The 26096-nt window shown below is 41.1% G+C and overlaps 1 protein-coding gene across 2 annotated transcripts in view; it reads right to left on the bottom strand.

The window, feature by feature from the left end:
• Positions 1–20639: 20639 nt before the first annotated feature.
• LOC124279415 (homeobox protein prospero-like) overlaps positions 20640–26096 on the bottom strand; it is a 31693-nt gene continuing 26236 nt past the window's right edge. For both annotated transcript variants that reach the window (XM_046715236.1, XM_046715237.1), the window contains exon 5: positions 20640–24760. In XM_046715236.1, coding sequence (XP_046571192.1) covers positions 24575–24760 — 186 coding nt within the window. In that variant the 3' untranslated portion in view covers positions 20640–24574. The remainder of the gene's footprint in view (positions 24761–26096) is intronic.

Below are 26096 nucleotides of genomic sequence, written 5' to 3'. Positions count from 1 at the left end.
TTATTTCTGCCAAGCTACAATTAACCTTTTAAGGTAGAAGAAATGACTTCGATCTCAGGGGTAAGATGCAGAACGAACAAAGAGCTAGATTGCAGGCCGTTACATCACTCGATTGGTCTTTGTTCGACGGTTGTTGAAGCGAGGAGGGAGGGAAACTCACCTATCGGAGTTGGCACACATCGATACCTGCCGGGCAAATCTTTCGTAATGCAAATCATAGGGCACTCCTACAAGCTGACAGCATGGCTCTACTGCTATTACCTCAGTTGTCAAGGTTGTCGATGAGGGTTATGTCATGGGTTTGACGTCATTGTCGCTGGCCCTGTAAACATCATCTAATCAAGACCAAAATATTGACTACGGGACAAGAAGTTGAATAATTGCGCTTTTATCGCCAAGAAACAGATCGATAGCCACTTATACTTAGTGAGACGTGATTTGGTTTGGCATGTCTACGAGAGCAAGAGCTTAGTTGTCCATTGAAGGGGGGACGGTACTTGACGAAACTTTTTATTTGTAATTATCAATATTCTTTCAATTAACCTAATACATGTATAAAAAACATTATTGTAGAAAAGGTTGAACGTGTTTATTTTTATACACTATATTCAGATGTATTCTGTGACAACTATTTTTGTGTGGATTGAAGAAATAAACGATGATTAATAGTGGATGACCCTGGTTTAGTTTTACTATTTCAGGAAGTAAGATCTACACAATTTTGTTGTCTACAACCAGTGAATGATGGGTAGGTCCCCAAAAATTTGACAACCCAGGCGTTAGCTGTACGGTCGGTTCTAAATTCGAATTGTCGAACATAGTAAGATATTGCAATCATGTATATCTCGTTGTTAACATCATTATGAACAGATATACAATGTCTGAGACGGAGGGAGGAGGAAATGAACACGTCTAAATGTAAAATATGGAAATGCTGTGAACATATTTGTCCGTATGAATTGCGTTGAGAACTTTCTGTAGTGAACGTCCGCCACTAGGATTCCGACACATTGACCTTGAGACGTCGACCTTGCTCCGATTCATGATCAGCAGGGCGGTTAGCAAGACAGGAAGTAAAGCAGATACCACTACTCGAGTCAATAGGTCGAAAAACATGGGGTTTTTCTCTTGTTTTTTTCTACAGAAGGGATAGAGTCTAAACACAATGATGTAGTCATTTTGTAATGTAATATAATTACTAAACAGCATTTGCTTGATAGCCGTGTTAGGATTTGCACCGACACGTCGCATCTATTGAATTAAAGAAGTTGTCTATCCATAAAAGTGTTCCTCTACATCATACCAGCTTCTACATGCCACTTAAGGAAATTAATAAACTCAGTGGGAAAAGACGGTATATACTTGAAAAATGGATTTGACAAATGTAATAAAAATGTAAAAATAAATATTACCAATAATGCCAAAAACTAGGCTGAAGACACCGCAGCTATGATTCAATATACAACCTTATATATATCGTCTGTCGGTCTGTCTGTCTGTGGGTCGGTCTGTCTGTCTATGTATTGTTTTTTTATAATTGTATTATATGTCTGACGTCTTCTTTCAAACATACATCATGAAACTGTCTAGAGCATTATTTAGATTTATGATGATATATGAAAATATGTGTCAGCACGAATGAAATATACAGAAAGCCCTGTACATGATAAGTAGCTTTAGCGTGTGATCAGCATTCGCCAAGGTCGATGTCATCCAGTCAGTTCAGCTTAGCTTCAGATCCACACTTTACCTGACTGCTAGGGAGGGGCGGGGTCGGCCACGCCCAACACTGCCTTCATACATATGTATGTAACAAGCAGCAACATATGACATGGTTTGTTCTTTGACAATACTAACACAACGGACATGAAGTCTATAATATGGAAATAGCTTTCTCTCCGGGATATATACATGTAAATCATGACAAAACGATATGTAATGATATTATGCATATACTTGTGAAATGTAAGATACAGAACAAGAGACAATATTGATGAACAACACCAGTTTCATGCATGGAAGCACGTTATTACCAATATGCGCATACGTACAGATACATGTTCAACAGTAAACAAGGTTGGAGAATATAGTACAACAATGTTACAGTGTTTGTCTGTCTAGAATATAGTACAACAATGTTACAGTGTTTGTCTAGAATATAGTGAAACAATGTTACAGTGTTTGTCTGTCTAGAATATAGTACAACAATGTTACAGTGTTTGTCTGTCTAGAATATAGTACAACAACGTTACAGTGTTTGTCTAGAATATAGTGCAACAATGTTACAGTGTTTGTCTGTCTAGAATATAGTACAACAATGTTACAGTGTTTGTCTAGAATATAGTGCAACAATGTTACAGTGTTTGTCTGTCTAGAATATAGTACAACAACGTTACAGTGTTTGTCTGTCTAGAATATAGTCCAACAACGTTACAGTGTTTGTCTGTCTAGGATATAGTCCAACAATGTTACAGTGTTTGTCTGTCTAGAATATAGTACAACAACGTTACAGTGTTTGTCTGTCTAGAAAATAGTACAACAACGTTACAGTGTTTGTCTGTCTAGAATATAGTAGAACAATGTTACAGTGTTTGTCTGTCTAGAATATAGTACAACAATGTTACAGTGTTTGTCTAGCAACTATGAATATATAGTGCAACAATGTTACAGTGTTTGTCTGTCTAGAATATAGTACAACAACGTTACAGTGTTTGTCTGTCTAGAATATAGTCCAACAACGTTACAGTGTTTGTCTGTCTAGGATATAGTCCAACAACGTTACAGTGTTTGTCTGTCTAGAATATAGTCCAACAACGTTACAGTGTTTGTCTGTCTAGGATATAGTCCAACAATGTTACAGTGTTTGTCTGTCTAGAATATAGTACAACAACGTTACAGTGTTTGTCTGTCTAGAAAATAGTACAACAACGTTACAGTGTTTGTCTGTCTAGAATATAGTAGAACAATGTTACAGTGTTTGTCCGTCTAGAATATAGTACAACAATGTTACAGTGTTTGTCTGTCTAGAATATAGTACAACAATGTTACAGTGTTTGTCTGTCTAGAATATAGTACATCAATGTTACAGTGTTTGTCTGTCTAGAATATAGTACAACAATGTTACAGTGTTTGTCTGTCTAGAATATAGTACAACAATGTTACAGTGTTTGTCTGTCTAGAATATAGTACATCAATGTTACAGTGTTTGTCTGTCTAGAATATAGTACATCAATGTTACAGTGTTTGTCTGTCTAGAATATAGTACATCAATGTTACAGTGTTTGTCTGTCTAGAATATAGTACATCAATGTTACAGTGTTTGTCTGTCTAGAATATAGTACAACAATGTTACAGTGTTTGTCTGTCTAGAATATAGTACATCAATGTTACAGTGTTTGTCTGTCTAGAATATAGTACATCAATGTTACAGTGTTTGTCTGTCTAGAATATAGTACAACAATGTTACAGTGTTTGTCTGTCTAGAATATAGTACATCAATGTTACAGTGTTTGTCTGTCTAGATTATAGTACATCAATGTTACAGTGTTTGTCTGTCTAGGATATAGTACAACAATGTTACAGTGTCTGTCTGTCTAGGAATGATCAACGTCTTTATTGTACAATGGCGACATTTCGGTACAGATACCGTTTTCAAGCATGAGGAACCCTGCTTTGTCTATCTATGCATATTTATCTGTTGGTAGATTGATCAATGGTTATAAGCTCTCTCTGTCCCTATGCTCTATGTAGTGTTGTGTATTGTGGTAGGGTATTGTTTTCATGGGGATCAGTTGGCTGGCTTTGGTAGATTGTGTGTCATCGATCCCTGCTTAACATCTGGGAAATTACTTCCATGTGAAACAGCATCCACCTACTCATTGAACGAAGAGTGGATTATTTCATGCCACTTCATTTTCCGTTTCTACCACGTCATGTTCTAAAACATATGTAGATTCAACCGCGACGGGCGCCAATACTTGACGGGGATTACAGTGGCCCAGTGGAACACGGCCGAGTAGGTCGCTGTGCAGAGGTGATTCCCTTTGTTTTGCCAGGAGACTGTGGTCTCATGATCGGATCCGTTGTATGTTAGCGCTATCGCCGTGCTCGTTGGATTTACCAAAGCGATAAACGCCCAAGACTTCTGTCGATTTGTGCAACAAAACTCACAAAATGCGATGTTTGATGCTGGCTGAAATGAACAAACAAGAAATGGTTATTCGACTGGTTATTTTATACAGTCGAATCAAAAAACGGTCGTTTTGTCAAATCCAATTTTCACGTACACAATTTTCTTGTGTACGGCGTTGGAGGTAGACATGATTCTGTATGTATGTACCTGTGTTCTGATCATATATCATGTGTGCTTCATAGACATGACACAACATGTACATATATCTCCCATACATGGGGTACGTGTGTGCTATTCACCACATACACGTGAATGGACTGGACACAGTTCTACCATGATATGCCAAAACGAGGAATGTAGACTTGAAAGCTTTATTCCCGTGACATAGACAAAATACCATAGACCTGCAGTTGTTTCTGGTTTAACCTCATTTCACCCCGGCTGGGGACATTGATATATATCTACTGACCACCGTGGCGCTGACTCCTACTCACAACCATGTTGTTGACTTCTACTGGCCACCTTGTTGTTGGCTTCTCCTGGTCATCATGTTCATGCCTTCTCCTGGTCACCATGTTCATGCCATCTAGTGGTCATCTTGATGTTGGCTTCTCCTAGTCACCATGTTGTTGTCATCTAGTGGTCACCATTGTGCTGGCTTCTCCCGGTCACATGTTGTTGACTTCTCCCGGTCACATGTTGTTGACTTCTCCCGGTCACCATGTTGTTGTCATCTAGTTGTCACCGTGTTGTTGACTTCTCCCGGTCACATGTTGTTGGATTCTCTTGGTCACCTTTTTGTTGGCTTCTCCTGGTCACCATGTTGTTGGATTCTCTTGGTCACTATGTTGTTGACTTCTCCCAGTCACCATGTTGTTGTCATCTAGTGGTCACCGTGTTGTTGACTTCTCCCGGTCACATGTTGTTGGATTCTCTTGGTCACCTTGTTGTTGGCTTCTCCTGGTCACCTTGTTGTTGGCTTCTCCTGGTCAACATGTTGATGCCTGCTCATGGTGAACATGTTGATGCCTTCTCATGGTGAACATGTTGATGCCTTCTCCTGGTCAACATCTTGTTGGCTTCTCCTGGTCAACATGTTGATGCCTTCTCATGGTCAACATGTTGTTGGCTTCTCCTGGTCTACATGTTGTTGGATTCTCCTGGTCAACATGTTGTTGGATTCTCTTGGTCACCTTGTTGTTGGCTTCTCCTGGTCGACATGTTGATGCCTGCTCATGGTGAACATGTTGATGCCTTCTCATGGTGAACATGTTGATGCCTTCTCCTGGTCACCATGTTGTTGGCATCTCCTGGTCTACATGTTGTTGGATTCTCCTGGTCACCATGTTGTTGGATTCTCTCGGTCACATGTTGTTGGATTCACTTGGTCAACGGTTGTTTCACTAGAAAAAGCCGTCTTGAAAACGGGACATCCAGTCGTTCAAGAACTACTATTGTGTTCATCAAGAGATTGTTTGCTGATGTCGATATAGAACCCGGGATACCGAGATATAGTGACAATGTTCCGAACTGGAAACAGAGACCTCCAATGTTTGAAAGCCTAGCGACATAAAGATGATGAAACATAACCAATGTGGTGGACTTTCTGATAGAGATTGGAGCATGAAACATATACCCTATGGTGGACATTCTGATGGAGACGAGATCATGAAACATATCCCCTATGGTGGACATTCTGACAGATATTGGATCATGAAACATATCCCCTATGCTGGACATTCTGGTGGAGATTGGAGCATGAAACATATCTCCTATGGTGGACATTCTGATTGAGATTGGAGCATGAAACATATCTCCTATGGTGGACATTCTGATGGAGATTGGATCATGAAACATATCTCCTATGGTGGACATTCTGATTGAGATTGGAGCATGAAACATATCCCCTATGCTGGACATTCTGATGGAGATTGGAGCATGAAACATATCTCCTATGGTGGACATTCTGATGGAGATTGGAGCATGAAACATATCTCCTATGGTGGACATTCTGATTGAGATGAGATCATGAAACATATCCCCTATGGTGGACATTCTGATGGAGATGAGATCATGACACATATCCCCTATGCTGGACATTCTGATTGAGATTGGATCATGAAACATATCTCCTATGGTGGACATTCTGATTGAGATTGGAGCATGAAATATATCCCCTATGGTGGACATTCTGCTGGAGATTGGAGCATGAAACATATCTCCTATGCTGGACATTCTGATAGAGATTGGAGCATGAAACATATCTCCTATGGTGGACATTCTGATGGAGATGAGATCATGACACATATTACCTATGGTGGACATTCTGATGGAGATGAGATCATGAAACATATCTCCTATGGTGGACATTCTGATGGAGATGAGATCATGAAACATATCTCCTAATGTGGACATTCTGATGGAGATGAGATCATGAAACATATCCCCTATGGCGGACATTCTGATTGAGATTGGAGCATGAAACATATCCCCTATGGCGGACATTCTGATAGAGATTGGAGCATGAAACATATCTCCTATGCTGGACATTCTGATACAGATTGGAGCATGAAACATATCTCCTATGCTGGACATTCTGATGGAGATTGGAGCATGAAACATATCCCCTATGGCGGACATTCTGATAGAGATTGGAGCATGAAACATATCTCCTATGGTGGACATTCTGATGGAGATGAGATCATGACACATATCTCCTATGGTGGACATTCTGATGGAGATGAGATCATGAAACATATCTTCTATGGTGGACATTCTGATGGAGAATGAGATAATGAAACATATCTCCTATGGTGGACATTCTGATGGAGATGAGATCATGAAACATATCCCCTATGGTGGACATTCTGCTGGAGATTGGATTATGAAACATATCCCCTATGCTGGACATTCTGATAGAGATTGGATCATGAAACATATCTCCTATGGTGGACATTCTGATGGAGATGAGATCATGAAACATATCTCCTATGCTGGACATTCTGATACAGATTGGAGCATGAAACATATCCCCTATGGTGGACATTCTGATGGAGATGAGATCATGAAACATATCTCTTATGCTGGACATTCTGATACAGATTGGAGCATGAAACATATCTCCTATGGCGGACATTCTGATGGAGATGAGATCATGAAACATATCTCCTATGCTGGACATTCTGATAGAGATTGGGGCATGAAGCATATCTCCTATGGCGGACATTCTGATTGAGATTGGAGCATGAAACATATCTCCTATGCTGGACATTCTGATACAGATTGGAGCATGAAACATATCTCCTATGGTGGACATTCTGATGGAGATGAGATCATGAAACATATCTTCTATGGTGGACATTCTGATGGAGATGAGATCATGAAACATATCCCCTATGCTGGACATTCTGATACAGATTGGATCATGAAACATATCTCCTATGCTGGACATTCTGATACAGATTGGAGCATGAAACATATCTCCTATGCTGGACATTCTGATACAGATTGGAGCATGAAACATATCCCCTATGGTGGACATCCTGATAGAGATTGGAGCATGAAACATATCTCCTATGGTGGACATTCTGATGGAGATGAGATCATGAAACATATCTCCTATGGTGGACATTCTGATAGAGATTGGAGCATGAAACATATCTCCTATGGTGGACATTCTGATGGAGATGAGATCATGAAACATATCTCCTATGGTGGACATTTTGATGGAGATGAGATCATGAAACATATCTCCTATGGTGGACATTCTGATGGAGATGAGATCATGAAACATATCTCCTATGGTGGACATTCTGATGGAGATGAGATCATGAAACATATCCCCTATGGTGGACATTCTGATGGAGATTGGATTATGAAACATATCTCCTATGGTGGACATTCTGATAGAGATTGGATCATGAAACATATCTCCTATGGTGGACATTCTGATGGAGATGAGATCATGAAACATATCTCCTATGCTGGACATTCTGATTGAGATTGGAGCATGAAACATATCCCCTATGGTGGACATTCTGATGGAGATTGGAGCATGAAACATATCCCCTATGCTGGACATTCTGATTGAGATTGGAGCATGAAACATATCTCCTAGAGTGGACATTCTGATTGAGATTGGATCATGAAACATATCCCCTATGGTGGACATTCTGATGGAGATGAGATCATGAAACATATCTCCTATGGTGGACATTCTGATGGAGATGAGATGATGAAACATATCTCCTATGGTGGACATTTTGATGGAGATGAGATCATGAAACATATCTCCTATGGTGGACATTCTGATGGAAATGAGATCATGAAACATATCTCCTATGGTGGACATTCTGATGGAGATGAGATCATGAAACATATTCCCTGTGCTGGACATTCTGATAGAGATTGGAGCATGAAACATATCCCCTATGCTGGACATTCTGATTGAGATTGGAGCATGAAACATATCTCCTATGGTGGACATTCTGATGGAGATGAGATCATGAAACATATCTCCTATGGTGGACATTCTGATGGAGATTGGATCATGAAACAAATCCCCTATGGTGGACATTCTGATGGAGATGAGATCATGAAACATATCTCCTAATCTGGACATTCTGATGGAGATTGGATCATGAAACATATCCCCTATGCTGGACATTCTGATGGAGATGAGATCATGAAACATATCTCCTATGGTGCACATTCTGATGGAGATGAGATCATGAAACATATCCCCTATGCTGGACATTCTGATTGAGATTGGAGCATGAAACATATCTCCTATGGTGGACATTCTGATGGAGATTGGAGCATGAAACATATCTCCTATGGTGGACATTCTGATTGAGATTGGAACATGAAACATATCTCCTAATGTGGACATTCTGATGGAGATTGGAGCATGAAACATATCCCCTATGGTGGACATTCTGATGGAGATGAGATCATGAAACATATCTCTTATGCTGGACATTCTGATACAGATTGGAGCATGAAACATATCTCCTATGGCGGACATTCTGATGGAGATGAGATCATGAAACATATCTCCTATGCTGGACATTCTGATAGAGATTGGATCATGACACATATCTCCCTATGGACATTCTGATTGAGATTGGATCATGAAACACATCCCCTATGCTGGACATTCTGATAGAGATTGGATCATGAACATATCTCCTATGGTGGACATTCTGATGGAGATTGGATCATGAAACACATCTTCTATGGTGGACATTCTGATGGAGATGAGATCATGAAACATATCCCTATGCTGGACATTCTGATACAGATTGGAGCATGAAACATATCTCCTATGCTGGACATTCTGATACAGATTGAGCATGAAACATATCTCCTATGCTGGACATTCTGATAGAGATTGGATCATGAAACATATCCCCTATGGTGGACATTCTGATAGAGATTGGATCATGAAACATATCTCCTATGGTGGACATTCTGATGGAGATGAGATCATGAAACATATCTCCTATGGTGGACATTCTGATAGAGATTGGATCATGAAACATATCTCCTATGGTGGACATTCTGATGGAGATGAGATCATGAAACATATCTCCTATGGTGGACATTTTGATGGAGATTGGATCATGAAACATATCTCCTATGGTGGACATTCTGATGGAGATTGGATCATGAAACATATCCCTATGGTGGACATTCTGATGGAGATGAGATCATGAAACATATCCCCTATGGTGGACATTCTGATGGAGATTGGATCATGAAACATATCTCCTATGGTGGACATTCTGATAGAGATTGGATCATGAAACATATCTCCTATGGTGGACATTCTGATGGAGATGAGATCATGAAACATATCTCCTATGCTGGACATTCTGATTGAGATTGGAGCATGAAACATATCCCTATGGTGGACATTCTGATGGAGATTGGATCATGAAACATATCCCTATGCTGGACATTCTGATTGAGAGATGGATCATGAAACATATCTCCTAGAGTGGACATTCTGATTGAGATTGGATCATGAAACATATCCCCTATGGTGGACATTCTGATGGAGATGAGATCATGAAACATATCTCCTATGGTGGACATTCTGATGGAGATGAGATGATGAAACATATCTCCTATGGTGGACATTTTGATGGAGATGAGATCATGAAACATATCTCCTATGGTGGACATTCTGATGGAGATGAGATCATGAAACATATCTCCTATGGTGGACATTCTGATGGAGATGAGATCATGAAACATATTCCCTGTGCTGGACATTCTGATAGAGATTGGAGCATGAAACATATCCCCTATGCTGGACATTCTGATTGAGATTGGAGCATGAAACATATCTCCTATGGTGGACATTCTGATGGAGATGAGATCATGAAACATATCTCCTATGGTGGACATTCTGATGGAGATTGGATCATGAAACAAATCCCCTATGGTGGACATTCTGATGGAGATGAGATCATGAAACATATCTCCTAATCTGGACATTCTGATGGAGATTGGATCATGAAACATATCCCCTATGCTGGACATTCTGATGGAGATGAGATCATGAAACATATCTCCTATGGTGCACATTCTGATGGAGATGAGATCATGAAACATATCCCCTATGCTGGACATTCTGATTGAGATTGGAGCATGAAACATATCTCCTATGGTGGACATTCTGATGGAGATTGGAGCATGAAACATATCTCCTATGGTGGACATTCTGATTGAGATTGGAACATGAAACATATCACCTAATGTGGACATTCTGATGGAGATTGGAGCATGAAACATATCCCCTATGGTGGACATTCTAATGGAGATGAGATCATGAAACATATCTCCTATGGTGGACATTCTGATGGAGATGAGATCATGAAACATATCTCCTATGGTGGACATTCTGATGGAGATGAGATCCTGAAACATATCTCCTATGGTGGACATTCTAATGGAGTTGAGATCATAAACATATCTCCTATGGTGGACATTCTGATGGAGATGAGATCATGAAACATATCCCCTATGGTGGACATTCTGATGGAGGTTGGACCAAGAAACATATCCCCTATGCTGGACATTCTGATTGAGATTGGATCATGAAACATATCTCCTATGGTGGACATTTTGATGGAGATTTGATCATGAAACATATCCCCTATGGTGGACATTCTGATGGAGATTAGATCATGAAACATATCTCCTATGGTGGACATTCTGATTGAGATTGGAGCATGAAACATATCTCCTAATGTGGACATTCTGATTGAGATTGGAGCATGAAACATATCTCCTATGGTGGACATTCTGATGGAGATGAGATCATGACACATATCTTCTATGGTGGACATTCTGATGGAGATGAGATCATGAAACATGTCCCCTATGCTGGACATTCTGATGGAGATGAGATCATGAAACATATCTCCTATGGTGGACATTCTGATGGAGATGAGATCATGAAACATATCCCCTATGGTGGACATTCTAATGGAGATTGGATCATGAAACATATCCCCTATGCTGGACATACTGATTGAGATTGGAGCATGAAAAATATCCCCTATGGTGGACATTCTGATGGAGATGAGATCATGAAACATATCCCCTATGGTGGACATTCTGATAGAGATTGGAGCATGAAACATATCTCCTAATGTGGACATTCTGATGGAGATGAGATCATGAAACATATCTCCTATGGTGGACATTCTGATGGAGATGAGATCATGACACATATCTCCTATAGTGCACATTCTGATGGAGATGAGATCATGAAACATATCTCCTATGGTGGACATTCTGATGGAGATGAGATCATGAAACATATCCCCTATGCTGGACATTCTGATTGAGATTGGAGCATGAAACATATCCCCTATGCTGGACATTCTGACAGAGATTGGATCATGAAACATATCCCCTATGCTGGACATTCTGATGGAGATGAGATCATAAACATATCTCTTATGGTGGACATTCTGATGCAGATGAGATCATGAAACATATCTCCTATGGTGGACATTCTGATGGAGGTTGGAGCAAGAAACATATCCCCTATGCTGGACATTCTGATGGAGATTGGATCATGAAACATATCTCCTATGGTGGACATTTTGATGGAGATTTGATCATGAAACATATCCCCTATGGTGGACATTCTGATGGAGATGAGATCATGAAACATATCTCCTATGGTGGACATTCTGATTGAGATTGGAGCATGAAACATATCTCCTAATGTGGACATTCTGATTGAGATTGGAGCATGAAACATATCTCCTATGGTGGACATTCTGATGGAGATGAGATCATGACACATATCTTCTATGGTGGACATTCTGATGGAGATGAGATCATGAAACATATCCCCTATGCTGGACATTCTGATGGAGATGAGATCATGAAACATATCTCCTATGGTGGACATTCTGATGGAGATGAGATCATGAAACATATCCCCTATGGTGGACATTCTGATTGAGATTGGATCATGAAACATATCCCCTATGCTGGACATACTGATTGAGATTGGAGCATGAAAAATATCCCCTATGGTGGACATTCTGATGGAGATAAGATCATGAAACATATCCCCTATGGTGGACATTCTGATAGAGATTGGATCATGAAACATATCTCCTATGGTGGACATTCTGATGGAGATGAGATCATGAAACATATCTCCTATGGTGGACATTCTGATGGAGATGAGATCATGACACATATCTCCTATAGTGCACATTCTGATAGAGATTGGATCATGAAACATATCCCCTATGGTGGACATTCTGATGGAGATGAGATCATAAACATATATCCTATGGTGGACATTCTGATGGAGATGAGATCATGAAACATATCTCCTATGGTTGACATTCTGATGGAGGTTGGAGCATGAAACATATCCCCTATGCTGGACATTCTGATTGAGATTGGATCATGAAACATATCTCCTATGGTGGACATTTTGATGGAGATTTGATCATGAAACATATCCCCTATGGTGGACATTCTGATGGAGATGAGATCATGAAACATATCTCCTATGCTGGACATTCTGATTGAGATTGGAGCATGAAACATATCCCCTATGGTGGACATTCTGATGGAGATTGGATCATGGAAAAATATCTCCTATTGTGGACATTCTGATGGAGATTGGATCATGAAACATATCTCCTATGGTGGACATTTTGATGGAGATGAGATCATGAAACATATCCCCTATGGTGGACATTCTGATGGAGATGCGATCATGAAACATATCCCCAATAGTGCACATTCTGATTGAGATTGGATCATGAAACATATCTCCTATGGTGGACATTCTGATGGTGATTGGAGCATGAAACATATCCCCTATGGTGGACATTCTGATGGAGATTGGATCATGAAACATATCCCCTATGGTGGACATTCTGATGGAGATTGGATCATGACACATATCCCCAATAGTGGACATTCTGATAGAGAATGGATCATGAGATATATCCCCTATGGTGGACATTCTGATTGAGATTGGATCATGAAAGATGTCTCCTATGGTAGACATTCTGATTGAGATTGGATCATCGAACATATCCCCTATGGTGGACATTCATAGAGAGATTGGATCATGAAACACATCCCCTATGGTGGACATTCTGATAGAGAATGGATCATGAGATATATCCCCTATGGTGGACATTCTGATGGAGATTGGAGACAGATCCGAGTTGCTGAGAAGTCGGGTGGAGAGTGGATCATGGTACATGTTGTAGTCATCTTCTACCTGCTCTTTAGCAACATGCGGACGTTTATTTAATAAAAAATGCACAAAGCGTTGTCTCCGAAAACGTAGAATAATGGATCTTTTGACTAAAGGTTACTACTTTGATGCACGGGACACTTGCCTTCTTCGAGCCAAAGGTACCAAAAAGGTTCTGAAAAATGTTCTTTCGAACTGGAATGTTCTATTTTTTAGTTATTTTCAATGCAAATATATAAGTCTATTCATAAACTATACAATCATATATAATTATTAGCTGTTGATATTCACTAAGATCGGTCAGCCAATAAATGTGGATCATTAGACAACTAGAAAGAAACCCAGTCAATTTAATCTGCCAATCAACGTGCATACGTGCTTGACATATGCATAGGCGGATCCAGAAGGGGCTGCAGGGGTGCGCTGTATCCGCCTCTGGTATGGGTTCTCATAGTCAACAGCCGAGGGAAAGGAAATCACTCAACGGTGACAAGTTTAATGTACATTGTAGTTGTTAATGATGCTATAAATAGTACCTGTACAGGAGATTCTGATTGCTGTTAGGCACGCCGGTTCTTCTCGAGATTTTCGTAAGGACAAACTTTAAAATATTTCCTCAAAAAGATAATTCCTTTCAGAAACAAGTACAGAGGAAAACTTAATCCTGTGAAATACTTTCCACTCAGGAAATAATTAATCTGTGAAAGTTTTGAATTACGCCGTGCAGGAAAATATGAGCGTCTTGAGATAAATGAAACTACAGAGTGTTAATCAACTCGATACGTGGATATCCGAATGTGATTCATTGCTCGGCGTTGTCGTTACATGAACAGGATTTCTCATTGTGGTGAACCTACAAATATATTAAGTTTTATGACAAATATATTAAGTTTTATATTAAATATATTAAGTTTTAGGACAAATATATTAAGTTTTATATTAAATATATTAAGTTTTAGGACAAATATATTCAATTTTATAACAAACTGCTCTATAACACAACACATTTCGACAAGTTTTCCCGGCGATGATTGCAGCAGGATATTCCAGACAAACGATGAGAAGCGAGGGGGCGTCAAGCAGACCCCGCCCCATCTAGTCAGTGTCTGCATCCGTAATCGCCCCCACGCTCCCGGGGAACCAACCAGTGATGCTTCATCCTCAATGGCTGTTACAGACGCAGCCGGGAAGCAAGGAGGTCGCTGTCAGGCAGAACCGGTGGTGGGCATCCTGGCAGTAATACCTGTAAAGCGTGGTGTTGTGTGGACAGTTTGGTTGTGTGAAGGTGTGTGTTGTTGTGTCGAAATGTGTGTTGTGTGAAGATGTGTGTTATTGAGATCGTGGTCTTGTTTGAAGATGTGTGTTGTTGTGGGGAGCATGTTGTGTGAAGATTTGTGTTATTGAGATCGTGGTCTTGTGTGAAGATGTGTGTTGTGGGGAACATGCTGTGTGAAGATGTGTGTTGTTGAAGATGTGTGTTGTTGCTCAGGAACACAGTCTGTGTGATGAAGTATGTGTTGTGTGAAAGTTGTGTGATGATGTGTTGTTGTGGGGACATGCTGTGTGAAGATGTGTGTTGTCGGAACACGGTGTTGTGTGAAGATGTGTGTTGTTGTGGGGACATGCTGTGTGAAGGTGTGTGTTGTCAGGAACACGGTGTTGTGTGAAGATGTGTGTTGTTGGGAACACGGTGTTGTGTGAAGATGTGTGCTGTTGTGGGGGACATGCTGTGTGAAGGTGTGTGTTGTCAGGAACACGGTGTTGTGTGAAGATGTGTGTTGTTGTGGGGGACATGCTGTGTGAAGGTGTGTGTTGTTAGGAACACGGTGTTGTGTGAAGATGTGTGCTGTTGTGGGGGACATGCTGTGTGAAGGTGTGTGTTGTCAGGAACACGGTGTTGTGTGAAGATGTGTGTTGTGGGGGACATGCTGTGTGAAGGTGTGTGTTGTCAGGAACACGGTGTTGTGTGAAGATGTGTGTTGTTGGGAACACGGTGTTGTGTGAAGATGTGTGCTGTTGTGGGGGGACATGCTGTGTGAAGTCGTGTGTTGTTGTCAGGAACACGGTGTTGTATCGAGATGTGTGTTATTGTGGAGAGCGTGTTGTTGTATCGAGATGTTTGTTGTTGTGGAGAGCGTGTTGTTGTATCGAGATGTGTTGTGGAGAGCGTGTTGTTGTATCGAGATGTGTTGTGGTGATCATGTTGTTGTGTCGAGATGTTTGTTGTTGTGGGGATCGTGTTGTTGTATCGAGATGTTTGTTGTTGTGGGGATCGTGTTGTTGTGTCGAGATGTTTGTTGTTGTGGAGAGCGTGTTGTTGTATCGAGATGTGTTGTGGTGATCATGTTGTTGTGTCGAGATGTTTGTTGTTGTGGAGAGCGTGTTGTTGTATCGAGATGTGTTGTGGAGAGCGTGTTGTTGTATCGAGATGTTTGTTGTTGTGGGGATCGTGTTGTTGTGTCGTGATGTGTTGTGGAGAGCGTGTTGTTGTATCGAGATGTTTGTTGTTGTGGGGATCGTGTTGTTGTGTCGAGATGTGTTGTGAGATCGTGTTGTTGTGTTGAGATGTGTGTTGTGGGGATCTAGTGGTTTTTGGGAGAGTAGTGTAGTGTGTTCTTGTGTGTAAATGCATGTTGTGCTGAGTGTAGTTTGCGTGGACACAGCAATAATACAAACTCTCGTTGTGAGTGCTGGTGCTTGGTGTATTGTTGCTGTAGTGTTTCTATTGTTGCTGTAGTGTATCTATTGTTGTTGTGAGTGCACGTGTGTGTGTTTTGTTGTCATGCGTGTTGATGGGTTCAGTGTTGCTGTTTCCACCATGGTGTTGTTGTTGCCATGGCATTGGCCCCAGATACACTTCACACCTGCAACTGCCTGACCCTGTGTACACAACAGTGGTGCACCTCGTCCTGGTCGATGTCTCCATCACTTGTCTGACCCTGTGTACACAACAGTGGTGCACCTCGTCCTGGTCCATGTCTCCATCACTTGTCTGACCCTGTGTACACAACAGTGGTGCACCTCGTCCTGGTCAATGTCTCCATCAATTGTCTGACTCTGTGTACACAACAGTGGTGCACCTCGTCCTGGTCAATGTCTCCATCAATTGTCTGACCCTGTGTACACAACACTGGTGCACCTCGTCCTGGTCAATGTCTCCATCACTTGTCTGACCCTGTGTACACAACACTGGTGCACCTCGTCCTGGTCAATGTCTCCATCACTTGTCTGACCCTGTGTACACAACAGTGGTGCACCTCGTCCTGGTCAATGTCTCCATCACTTGTCTGACCCTGTGTACACAACAGTGGTGCACCTCGTCCTGGTCAATGTCTCCATCACTTGTCTGACCCTGTGTACACAACAGTGGTGCACCTCGTCCTGGTCAATGTCTCCATCACTTGTCTGACCCTGTGTACACAACAGTGGTGCACCTCGTCCTGGTCAATGTCTCCATCACTTGTCTGTCTCCATCCCTGTGTACACAACAGTGGTGCACCTCGTCCTGGTCAATGTCTCCATCACTTGTCTGACCCTGTGTACACAACAGTGGTGCACCTCGTCCTGGTCAATGTCTCCATCACTTGTCTGACCCTGTGTACACAACAGTGGTGCACCTCGTCCTGGTCAATGTCTCCATCACTTGTCTGACCCTGTGTACACAACAGTGGTGCACCTCGTCCTGGTCAATGTCTCCATCACTTGTCTGACCCTGTGTACACAACAGTGGTGCACCTCGTCCTGGTCAATGTCTCCATCACTTGTCTGACCCTGTGTACACAACAGTGGTGCACCTCGTCCTGGTCAATGTCTCCATCACTTGTCTGACCCTGTGTACACAACAGTGGTGCACCTCGTCCTGGTCAATGTCTCCATCACTTGTCTGACCCTGTGTACACAACAGTGGTGCACCTCGTCCTGGTCAATGTCTCCATCACTTGTCTGACCCTGTGTACACAACAGTGGTGCACCTCGTCCTGGTCAATGTCTCCATCACTTGTCTGACCCTGTGTACACAACAGTGGTGCACCTCGTCCTGGTCAATGTCTCCATCACTTGTCTGACCCTGTGTACACAACAGTGGTGCACCTCGTCCTGGTCAATGTCTCCATCACTTGTCTGACCCTGTGTACACAACAGTGGTGCACCTCGTCCTGGTCAATGTCTCCATCACTTGTCTGACCCTGTGTACACAACAGTGGTGCACCTCGTCCTGGTCAATGTCTCCATCACTTGTCTGACCCTGTGTACACAACAGTGGTGCACCTCGTCCTGGTCAATGTCTCCATCACTTGTCTGACCCTGTGTACACAACAGTGGTGCACCTCGTCCTGGTCAATGTCTCCATCACTTGTCTGACCCTGTGTACACAACAGTGGTGCACCTCGTCCTGGTCAATGTCTCCATCACTTGTCTGACCCTGTGTACACAACAGTGGTGCACCTCGTCCTGGTCAATGTCTCCATCACTTGTCTGACCCTGTGTACACAACAGTGGTGCACCTCGTCCTGGTCAATGTCTCCATCACTTGTCTGACCCTGTGTACACAACAGTGGTGCACCTCGTCCTGGTCAATGTCTCCATCACTTGTCTGACCCTGTGTACACAACAGTGGTGCACCTCGTCCTGGTCAATGTCTCCATCACTTGTCTGACCCTGTGTACACAACAGTGGTGCACCTCGTCCTGGTCAATGTCTCCATCACTTGTCTGACCCTGTGTACACAACAGTGGTGCACCTCGTCCTGGTCAATGTCTCCATCACTTGTCTGACCCTGTGTACACAACAGTGGTGCACCTCGTCCTGGTCAATGTCTCCATCACTTGTCTGACCCTGTGTACACAACAGTGGTGCTCCTCGTCCTGGTCAATGTCTCCATCACTTGTCTGACCCTGTGTACACAACAGTGGTGGTGCACCTCGTCCTGGTCAATGTCTCCATCACTTGTCTGACCCTGTGTACACAACAGTGGTGCACCTCGTCCTGGTCAATGTCTCCATCACTTGTCTGACCCTGTGTACACAACAGTGGTGCACCTCGTCCTGGTCAATGTCTCCATCACTTGTCTGACCCTGTGTACACAACAGTGGTGCACCTCGTCCTGGTCAATGTCTCCATCACTTGTCTGACCCTGTGTACACAACAGTGGTGCACCTCGTCCTGGTCAATGTCTCCATCACTTGTCTGACCCTGTGTACACAACAGTGGTGCACCTCGTCCTGGTCAATGTCTCCATCACTTGTCTGACCCTGTGTACACAACAGTGGTGCACCTCGTCCTGGTCAATGTCTCCATCACTTGTCTGACCCTGTGTACACAACAGTGGTGCACCTCGTCCTGGTCAATGTCTCCATCACTTGTCTGACCCTGTGTACACAACAGTGGTGCACCTCGTCCTGGTCAATGTCTCCATCACTTGTCTGACCCTGTGTACACAACAGTGGTGCACCTCTCGTCCTGGTCAATGTCTCCATCACTTGTCTGACCCTGTGTACACAACAGTGGTGCACCTCGTCCTGGTCAATGTCTCCATCACTTGTCTGACCCTGTGTACACAACAGTGGTGCATCCGTCCTGGTCAATGTCTCCATCACTTGTCTGACCCTGTGTACACAACAGTGGTGCACCTCGTCCTGGTCAATGTCTCCATCACTTGTCTGACCCTGTGTACACAACAGTGGTGCACCTCGTCCTGGTCAATGTCTCCATCACTTGTCTGACCCTGTGTACACACAACAGTGGTGCATCACTTGTCTGACCCTGTGCACAGTCCTGCCCTGGTCAATGTCTCCATCACTTGTCTGACCCTGTGTACACAACAGTGGTGCACCTCGTCTCTGGTCAATGTCTCCATCACTTGTCTGACCCTGTGTACACAACAGTGGTGCACCTCGTCGCCCTGGTCAATGTCTCCATCACTTGTCTGACCCTGTGTACACAACAGTGGTGCACCTCGTCCTGGTCAATGTCTCCATCACTTGTCTGACCCTGTGTACACAACAGTGGTGCACCTCGTCCTGGTCAATGTCTCCATCACTTGTCTGACCCTGTGTACACAACAGTGGTGCACCTCGTCCTGGTCAATGTCTCCATCACTTGTCTGACCCTGTGTACACAACAGTGGTGCATCCGTCCTGGTCAATGTCTCCATCACTTGTCTGACCCTGTGTACACAACAGTGGTGCACCTCATCCTGGTCAAAATCTCCATCACTTGTCTGACCCTGTGGCACTGTGCCCATGCAGATACATTTCAACCAATGATGGTGAGGTACTCAGCATGTGGCATTGTGCCCATGCAGATACATTTCAACCAATGATGGTGAGGTACTCAGCGTGTGCCACTGTGCCCATGTCTCAGCGTGTGCCACTGTGCCCATGTCTCAAGATCTGTCAGCACTATACCCAGGCCAGTGAGAGAGTTGGGTTTTTACGCCGCTTTAAGCAATATGTGGGGAATCAAACCCGGGTCTTCGGCGTGATAAGCGAACGCTTTGTCTACAGGTAAACCTCCACGAACGCTTTGTCTACAGGTAAACCTCCACGACTGGCATCACTTCATGCTTTTCTTCCACCTTAACTCAACATGCCATGGTATAACTGGAATAGTGTTCAAGGCAGCTATAACCCCAACTCACAATCCAGCAGAAAGTCGGTATGAATATTATCTCACATTTATATACCAACAATCAGACATAACTTCCTACTTCCACGACCCAACAACCAAGTCATAACAAACACAAAGCCAAGATTTATTTATAAGTATTTATTTGATAACAGCTACAATATTATCATGTAAAAGTTAGGAAAATATAGAAAAGGTGGAAAGGCAAATTTCTCCCAGTCACAGTTGACTGACCACACCCAATTTGGAGGAACCTGGTCAACACTGGTAGACGATGTCACAGTGGATGCTGTTTACAACGTTGTAGTACTGATGTACCCACATGGTGTAGAGCGGGGAGGCATCAGCTGGACAAGAGTGTGGATGCCGGGGATGTCCGGCTCTCCACATGACCAGGGAAGGAGGATTGAAGTTCTACACAAATAACCAACTTAATTTAACTGGGAAAACAATTTGGGTGAATTTTACACCGCTTTCTTTCATCCGATAACCTGATGGAAAACAAAGTGCTGTTGACATAATTTCATCCTAGAAATAATTATGGCACATATATGTATTCAGTTTGTATGGCAATGTACTGCATGACTGGTGTTTCAGCTTGATGTTAAGATATTTGAAACAGTTAAACAATTCAGGTCATCCGAGCCAACTTCATTCATAAACCTTTGCTCACATGAAATAGGGATAGACTTTTGAAAATACAATCTTCTGAATGTGCTTTTAGAAAAAATTATTAAAATGAAAGTTCATCAATCAGAAAATAATCACAAAGGTTGAAAATATGTGTCACAAACTGTAGTCTTTGTTTTCCAACAAGTTGCATGCATTCCTAACTACAAGAGTTACCTCCCCACAACCTTCACACAGAACCAGCTTATACAGGCCAGCAATAACAATACTGTGAGTAGATAATGACAGGCTTGCAGCGGCAGTAGCTGACCACTCACTGACCACTCACTGACCACCAGCAAGGAAAAGGCAACAAAAGTCTCACAGTAGTTTATATACAAAGGAACAAGGCTGATATTTAATAATACACGACTTCAACCTCAAAATATAATTTCACACATACTATAATAGTGTAAATGACATCATTTGGAATGGTAAATATCAGACATCGATTTTCAATCAGAAAATGATAGACGAATATAAAGTATTATGCTTTCTACTCTACCACAACAAAGACGACTAGTTCAATGGAATTCTCCTGATCCGTACAGGTCCGATTAGGGACAATGGTTTGATTACCGCAGTATTGAGCAAAGACTGCATGGCACCAATGGGCATTTTCACAACAAAACAATGAAGAAATAAATAAAAACAACACAGTTGAGTAAAGCATAGACAGAAATCACAGGGTCTAATCATCCCTACTGCCTGACTTGCACAATGTGCAGCCAAGAGGTGAGAACAGGTTGCATTAATCTAAGCAGAGGGATGTTGCACCAAGTGCAACCACATTATCAAGTTGCACCAATGCAACCAAACAATCATTAATTGCGATTAATTGCAAACCCTATTGCACAAAGTGCAACCAATCACTAGCACTGGTCGCACTATATGGTGCAACATACACTGTATAATATTTTCTGTACCAAGAGGCTGCACACAGTTTGTGATCTAGCAGTGATTAAAGGTTAACTCAAATCATATTCTGTTCTTGTAGTTCAATACATATATACATGAACATAGGACACAAATTACACCATCATGTCCTTCAAAGAATAATTATGCAATACAATAACTTGTCATGTACTTTCAAATTATAACCTTTGCTTAATCCCCTGGATTTGATGGAATATGAAATTGTCATGAACCCTTTGGTGTTGGAAGTCCAAACTGTTATTGCACAAGGTACATACTCATAGTGAAAGCTAGTTGCTATGGATACTGGTTTCAAGCATGAAATAAAAATGTGAAATGATCCCATATAAAATTGCTGACTCATCAATCTGTGCATGTATATATACACGTGTATACCAGTACAGGTCATTGCCTAGCAACACAAATAATGCTAGAAAAACTAGAATCTAAAAAACACATCGTAAGAAATATTTCAATATTATGCTCATTCATGCATATGATAAAAGGTTTGAACACAGTCTGTGCCTACTACTCTACATACTATTATACAGGCAGATTATATGTATTTGGAAATAAACAAATTACTGTCTACAAATGTCTACCTTTAGCCTACAGAGATCTCTGGAAAGGTCAAAAACTGCGAACATTGCACATTTCTCTCAATAACATCTGACTAAGTGATGTAAAGAGAAAAGGGACTTGGAGCGACTGATTTTGAACAAAGAATCTTCATCGGTTTTACACTGCTGAATTAACCCACTCTACAACACCTTTCATGACATTAACAATCATCTGAATGATCATCAAAAACAACTTAGGTACTTAGTTTTCAAGTCAATAATACACAAGTAAATAAAATACCATGAAGGAAAGTTTCAGTTATCTAAACATCTTTACAGTTGAGTAGATGGAAATCACTTGTCTAATCATCCCTGCAGCCTGACTTGCACTATGTGCAACCAACAGGTGAAAACAGGTTCAACTAATCGTAAACAGAGGGATGTTGCACCAAGTGCAACCACTATTTTCAAGTTGCCCCAAATGCAACCATCCTGCAAAGTTAAAGTTATTAATTGGTAATCATTTATGCTATATTTTGCCAAATTAATGAGTGTTACCTCAAACTTCTTGCTACCCACCCTCTTTCAATATAACTTTTGAAAATTGAATACTGGGGTGCAAAAGAAGGAATGAAAATGAATAATATGATGATTACATGTTCAAAATCAGTACTTGGCTGCCATGAGATGGCAAGGGAGATAGCTCCAAACATTGTGATATGAGATTATCTAACAATGAATATGTTTGAGATTATTTGTAAATTTCTGAATTGTGAAATAATTACATGTCAAGAAAATATGGTGAACTCCTTGCTTGATTTCAGCTGAAACCCTTTAGGTACCAGAAATATTTTAAATTAATTTGATCTAATTATTATGACACATTTTGATTACGTAAGATCTAATTTAAAGTGAACTTTCACATAAATTTGATTAGGTTGGTTTTGATCTTTGATCTCTATAACAACAAAATATAAACAAAACAAATTCTGTAATATCATTTGGGTCAAGATCAACATTTTTCCTATCATACTGGACATTTGAATCTAGCTTAAGTTTGAAATTGTATGGAATGTTTAACAACAGCAGATCACAATTTAACAAGTTACCATGGTTACAAATTATGAAGCTGGGTAGTAATGGCTTGTTTGCGCAAAAGAATTATCCTGAAGCAATGCAAGAGAAGCGGAGAAAACTGTAATGATTGTGAACAAAGTGATGACAAAGCTCTTTTCCGGACTAAGTGTAAACAGTTTAGTCCGAAGCATTTTGCGAGGTCAACAGAAACTATATATAACATTATGTGTATACACAGTCTGTCATGCAGATCTGAGAAATGAAAATAAACCCAGATAAATATGATGTATTGACGAACCATGACGTAGACGAACACACTGCTTGAAGTGACTAGAGTATGTAACAGCTAAACCCAGCAAAAACGGTATGAAACATTATGTCTGACTTCACGACCATTCCTCTTCACATTATGTCTGATTTCACAATCACCTCCACATTATGCTCCTTGGCCATATTTTCCACAATATTGAATATTGTTAATTATGCATTATTTCGTACAATAGTTGCATGTCAAAAAAACAGTGAAACATATTTAAAATATTAATCATAGCACTTGATAAAAATGATGGATATTATCTCTGAATTATAAAAAGAATAATAAATATGCATTTTCCATATTCTTGTTGTCACATGATAAACAAATAAATAAATATCTTTATAAACAAAGGTTTATATTCAATAATCCTTGTTCAGAGTCAATATGTTTGAAACTGGACTAGCTCCACTCGATCCAGTCACGACTCGGGAGCCGTAAATCAGGGAACCGGTATTCCTGTATCTTGTCTCACCAGCTGATCATCATAAACAGTACCTCAACATGTAGTGAAACATCTTAATTGTTTATGCATCTCCAAGACGTTCCAGCCAGTTTGCTGATTTGAAAAAGTCAGGTAACGAGTCGTCCATTCTGGCAATGACCTTGTAGATGGCCTTCTTCCAAGATGGCTCGGTATCTTTGTTGGCGGATATAGCTCGGTAAAACTCTCGTAGCGTTGATTGTACCACAATCCGAAATGTCTCAGGCACCTGCAACACAAGTAAAGATACTTGACATATCTTCCAATACCCAACTTACGTTGTGCATAGTCTAAGACACCAGACCAGGTACATGAAACAGTTGTCAGTCAGCCACAGCCAGCCTAAAGACAGAGCTTAGTGTTGAATAGTAATAAATAAAATATTTAAATATAAATAAATAATATTCCCTGCTCCTTCGTTATGAGTAAAGGTTAATCATACTTAACCTGATTTTCAGTTCCATTATAGCAATGTTCAGTCTCTGTCTGGCTGGGATATTTTAGAGGAAACTAAACAATTTTAGCTCTGTGGTATTTTACAGGAAACTAAACAATTTTAGCTCAGGGATATTTTACAGGAAACTAAAAAATTTTAGCCATGTGAAATTTGTATATGCGTCATAACAAAATTAGCTCTGTGGTATTTTACAGGAAGCTAAACAATATAAGCTCTGTGATATTTTAGAGGTAACTAAACAATATTAGCTCTGTGATATTTTACAGGAAACTAAACAATATTAGCTCTGTGATATTTTACAGGAAACTAAACAATATTAGCTCTGTGATATTTTAGAGGAAACTAAACAATATTAGCTCTGTGATATTTTAGAGGAAACTAAACAATATTAGCTCTGTGGTATTTTACAGGAAACTAAACAATTTTAGCTCCGTGGTATTTTACAGGAAACTAAACAATTTTAGCTCTGTGATATTTTACAGGAAACATACCTATATTAGCTCTGCTAATTTCATACTTAAATAAATTTAAATTAGCCTGGGGATATTTCACAATAAACTAAACTTCATAAGATTAATGATATTAAATAGGTATGTCTTACACATGCAGGACAAATTATGGTAATCTCAGGGAATTCCTAAATATCCTCCCGTCAGTATATCATATTTACAACCACTATGTGACCATGATGCTTGCATCTAACACTAGTATACTACCCAAAGAAGCTGACATCACACTGTGAAGTGTAACAAACTACTTTCGCTAAACAATGTCTCCCACGTTTGTTTGCCCTACAGTTCTGTCCCTATTTCTAAGGATGTTTGAAGTTTAGAGACAGCCATTCTTTATTCAAGGAATGAATAGCTAAGATGACAATGGCATGCAGTGATTAACCATGCCCTTCTTCAACAAGGGCTGCTCGAATGAACAGCAACAAACCCATGCACTGTTGAGCCAGTGACGCTGTTCTGAAAAGGTCACTATATAACTCATCCTTGTTATCAACCAATCAAACATATAACTAGATTTATTTTGGGAAAAATTATTTAGTGAACTGTTTGTGAGCGTGTGTCCTGTCCTGGCTGACCCTGTGTTGAGTAATGAAGCA

The sequence above is a fragment of the Haliotis rubra genome, unplaced genomic scaffold (assembly GCF_003918875.1).
Source record: "Haliotis rubra isolate DU_JTF1 unplaced genomic scaffold, ASM391887v1 Scf25, whole genome shotgun sequence".
Classification (NCBI taxonomy): Eukaryota; Metazoa; Mollusca; class Gastropoda; order Lepetellida; family Haliotidae; genus Haliotis; species Haliotis rubra.
The sequence above is the reverse complement of the archived record's forward strand: the minus strand, read 5'-3'. Positions and strand labels throughout refer to the sequence as shown.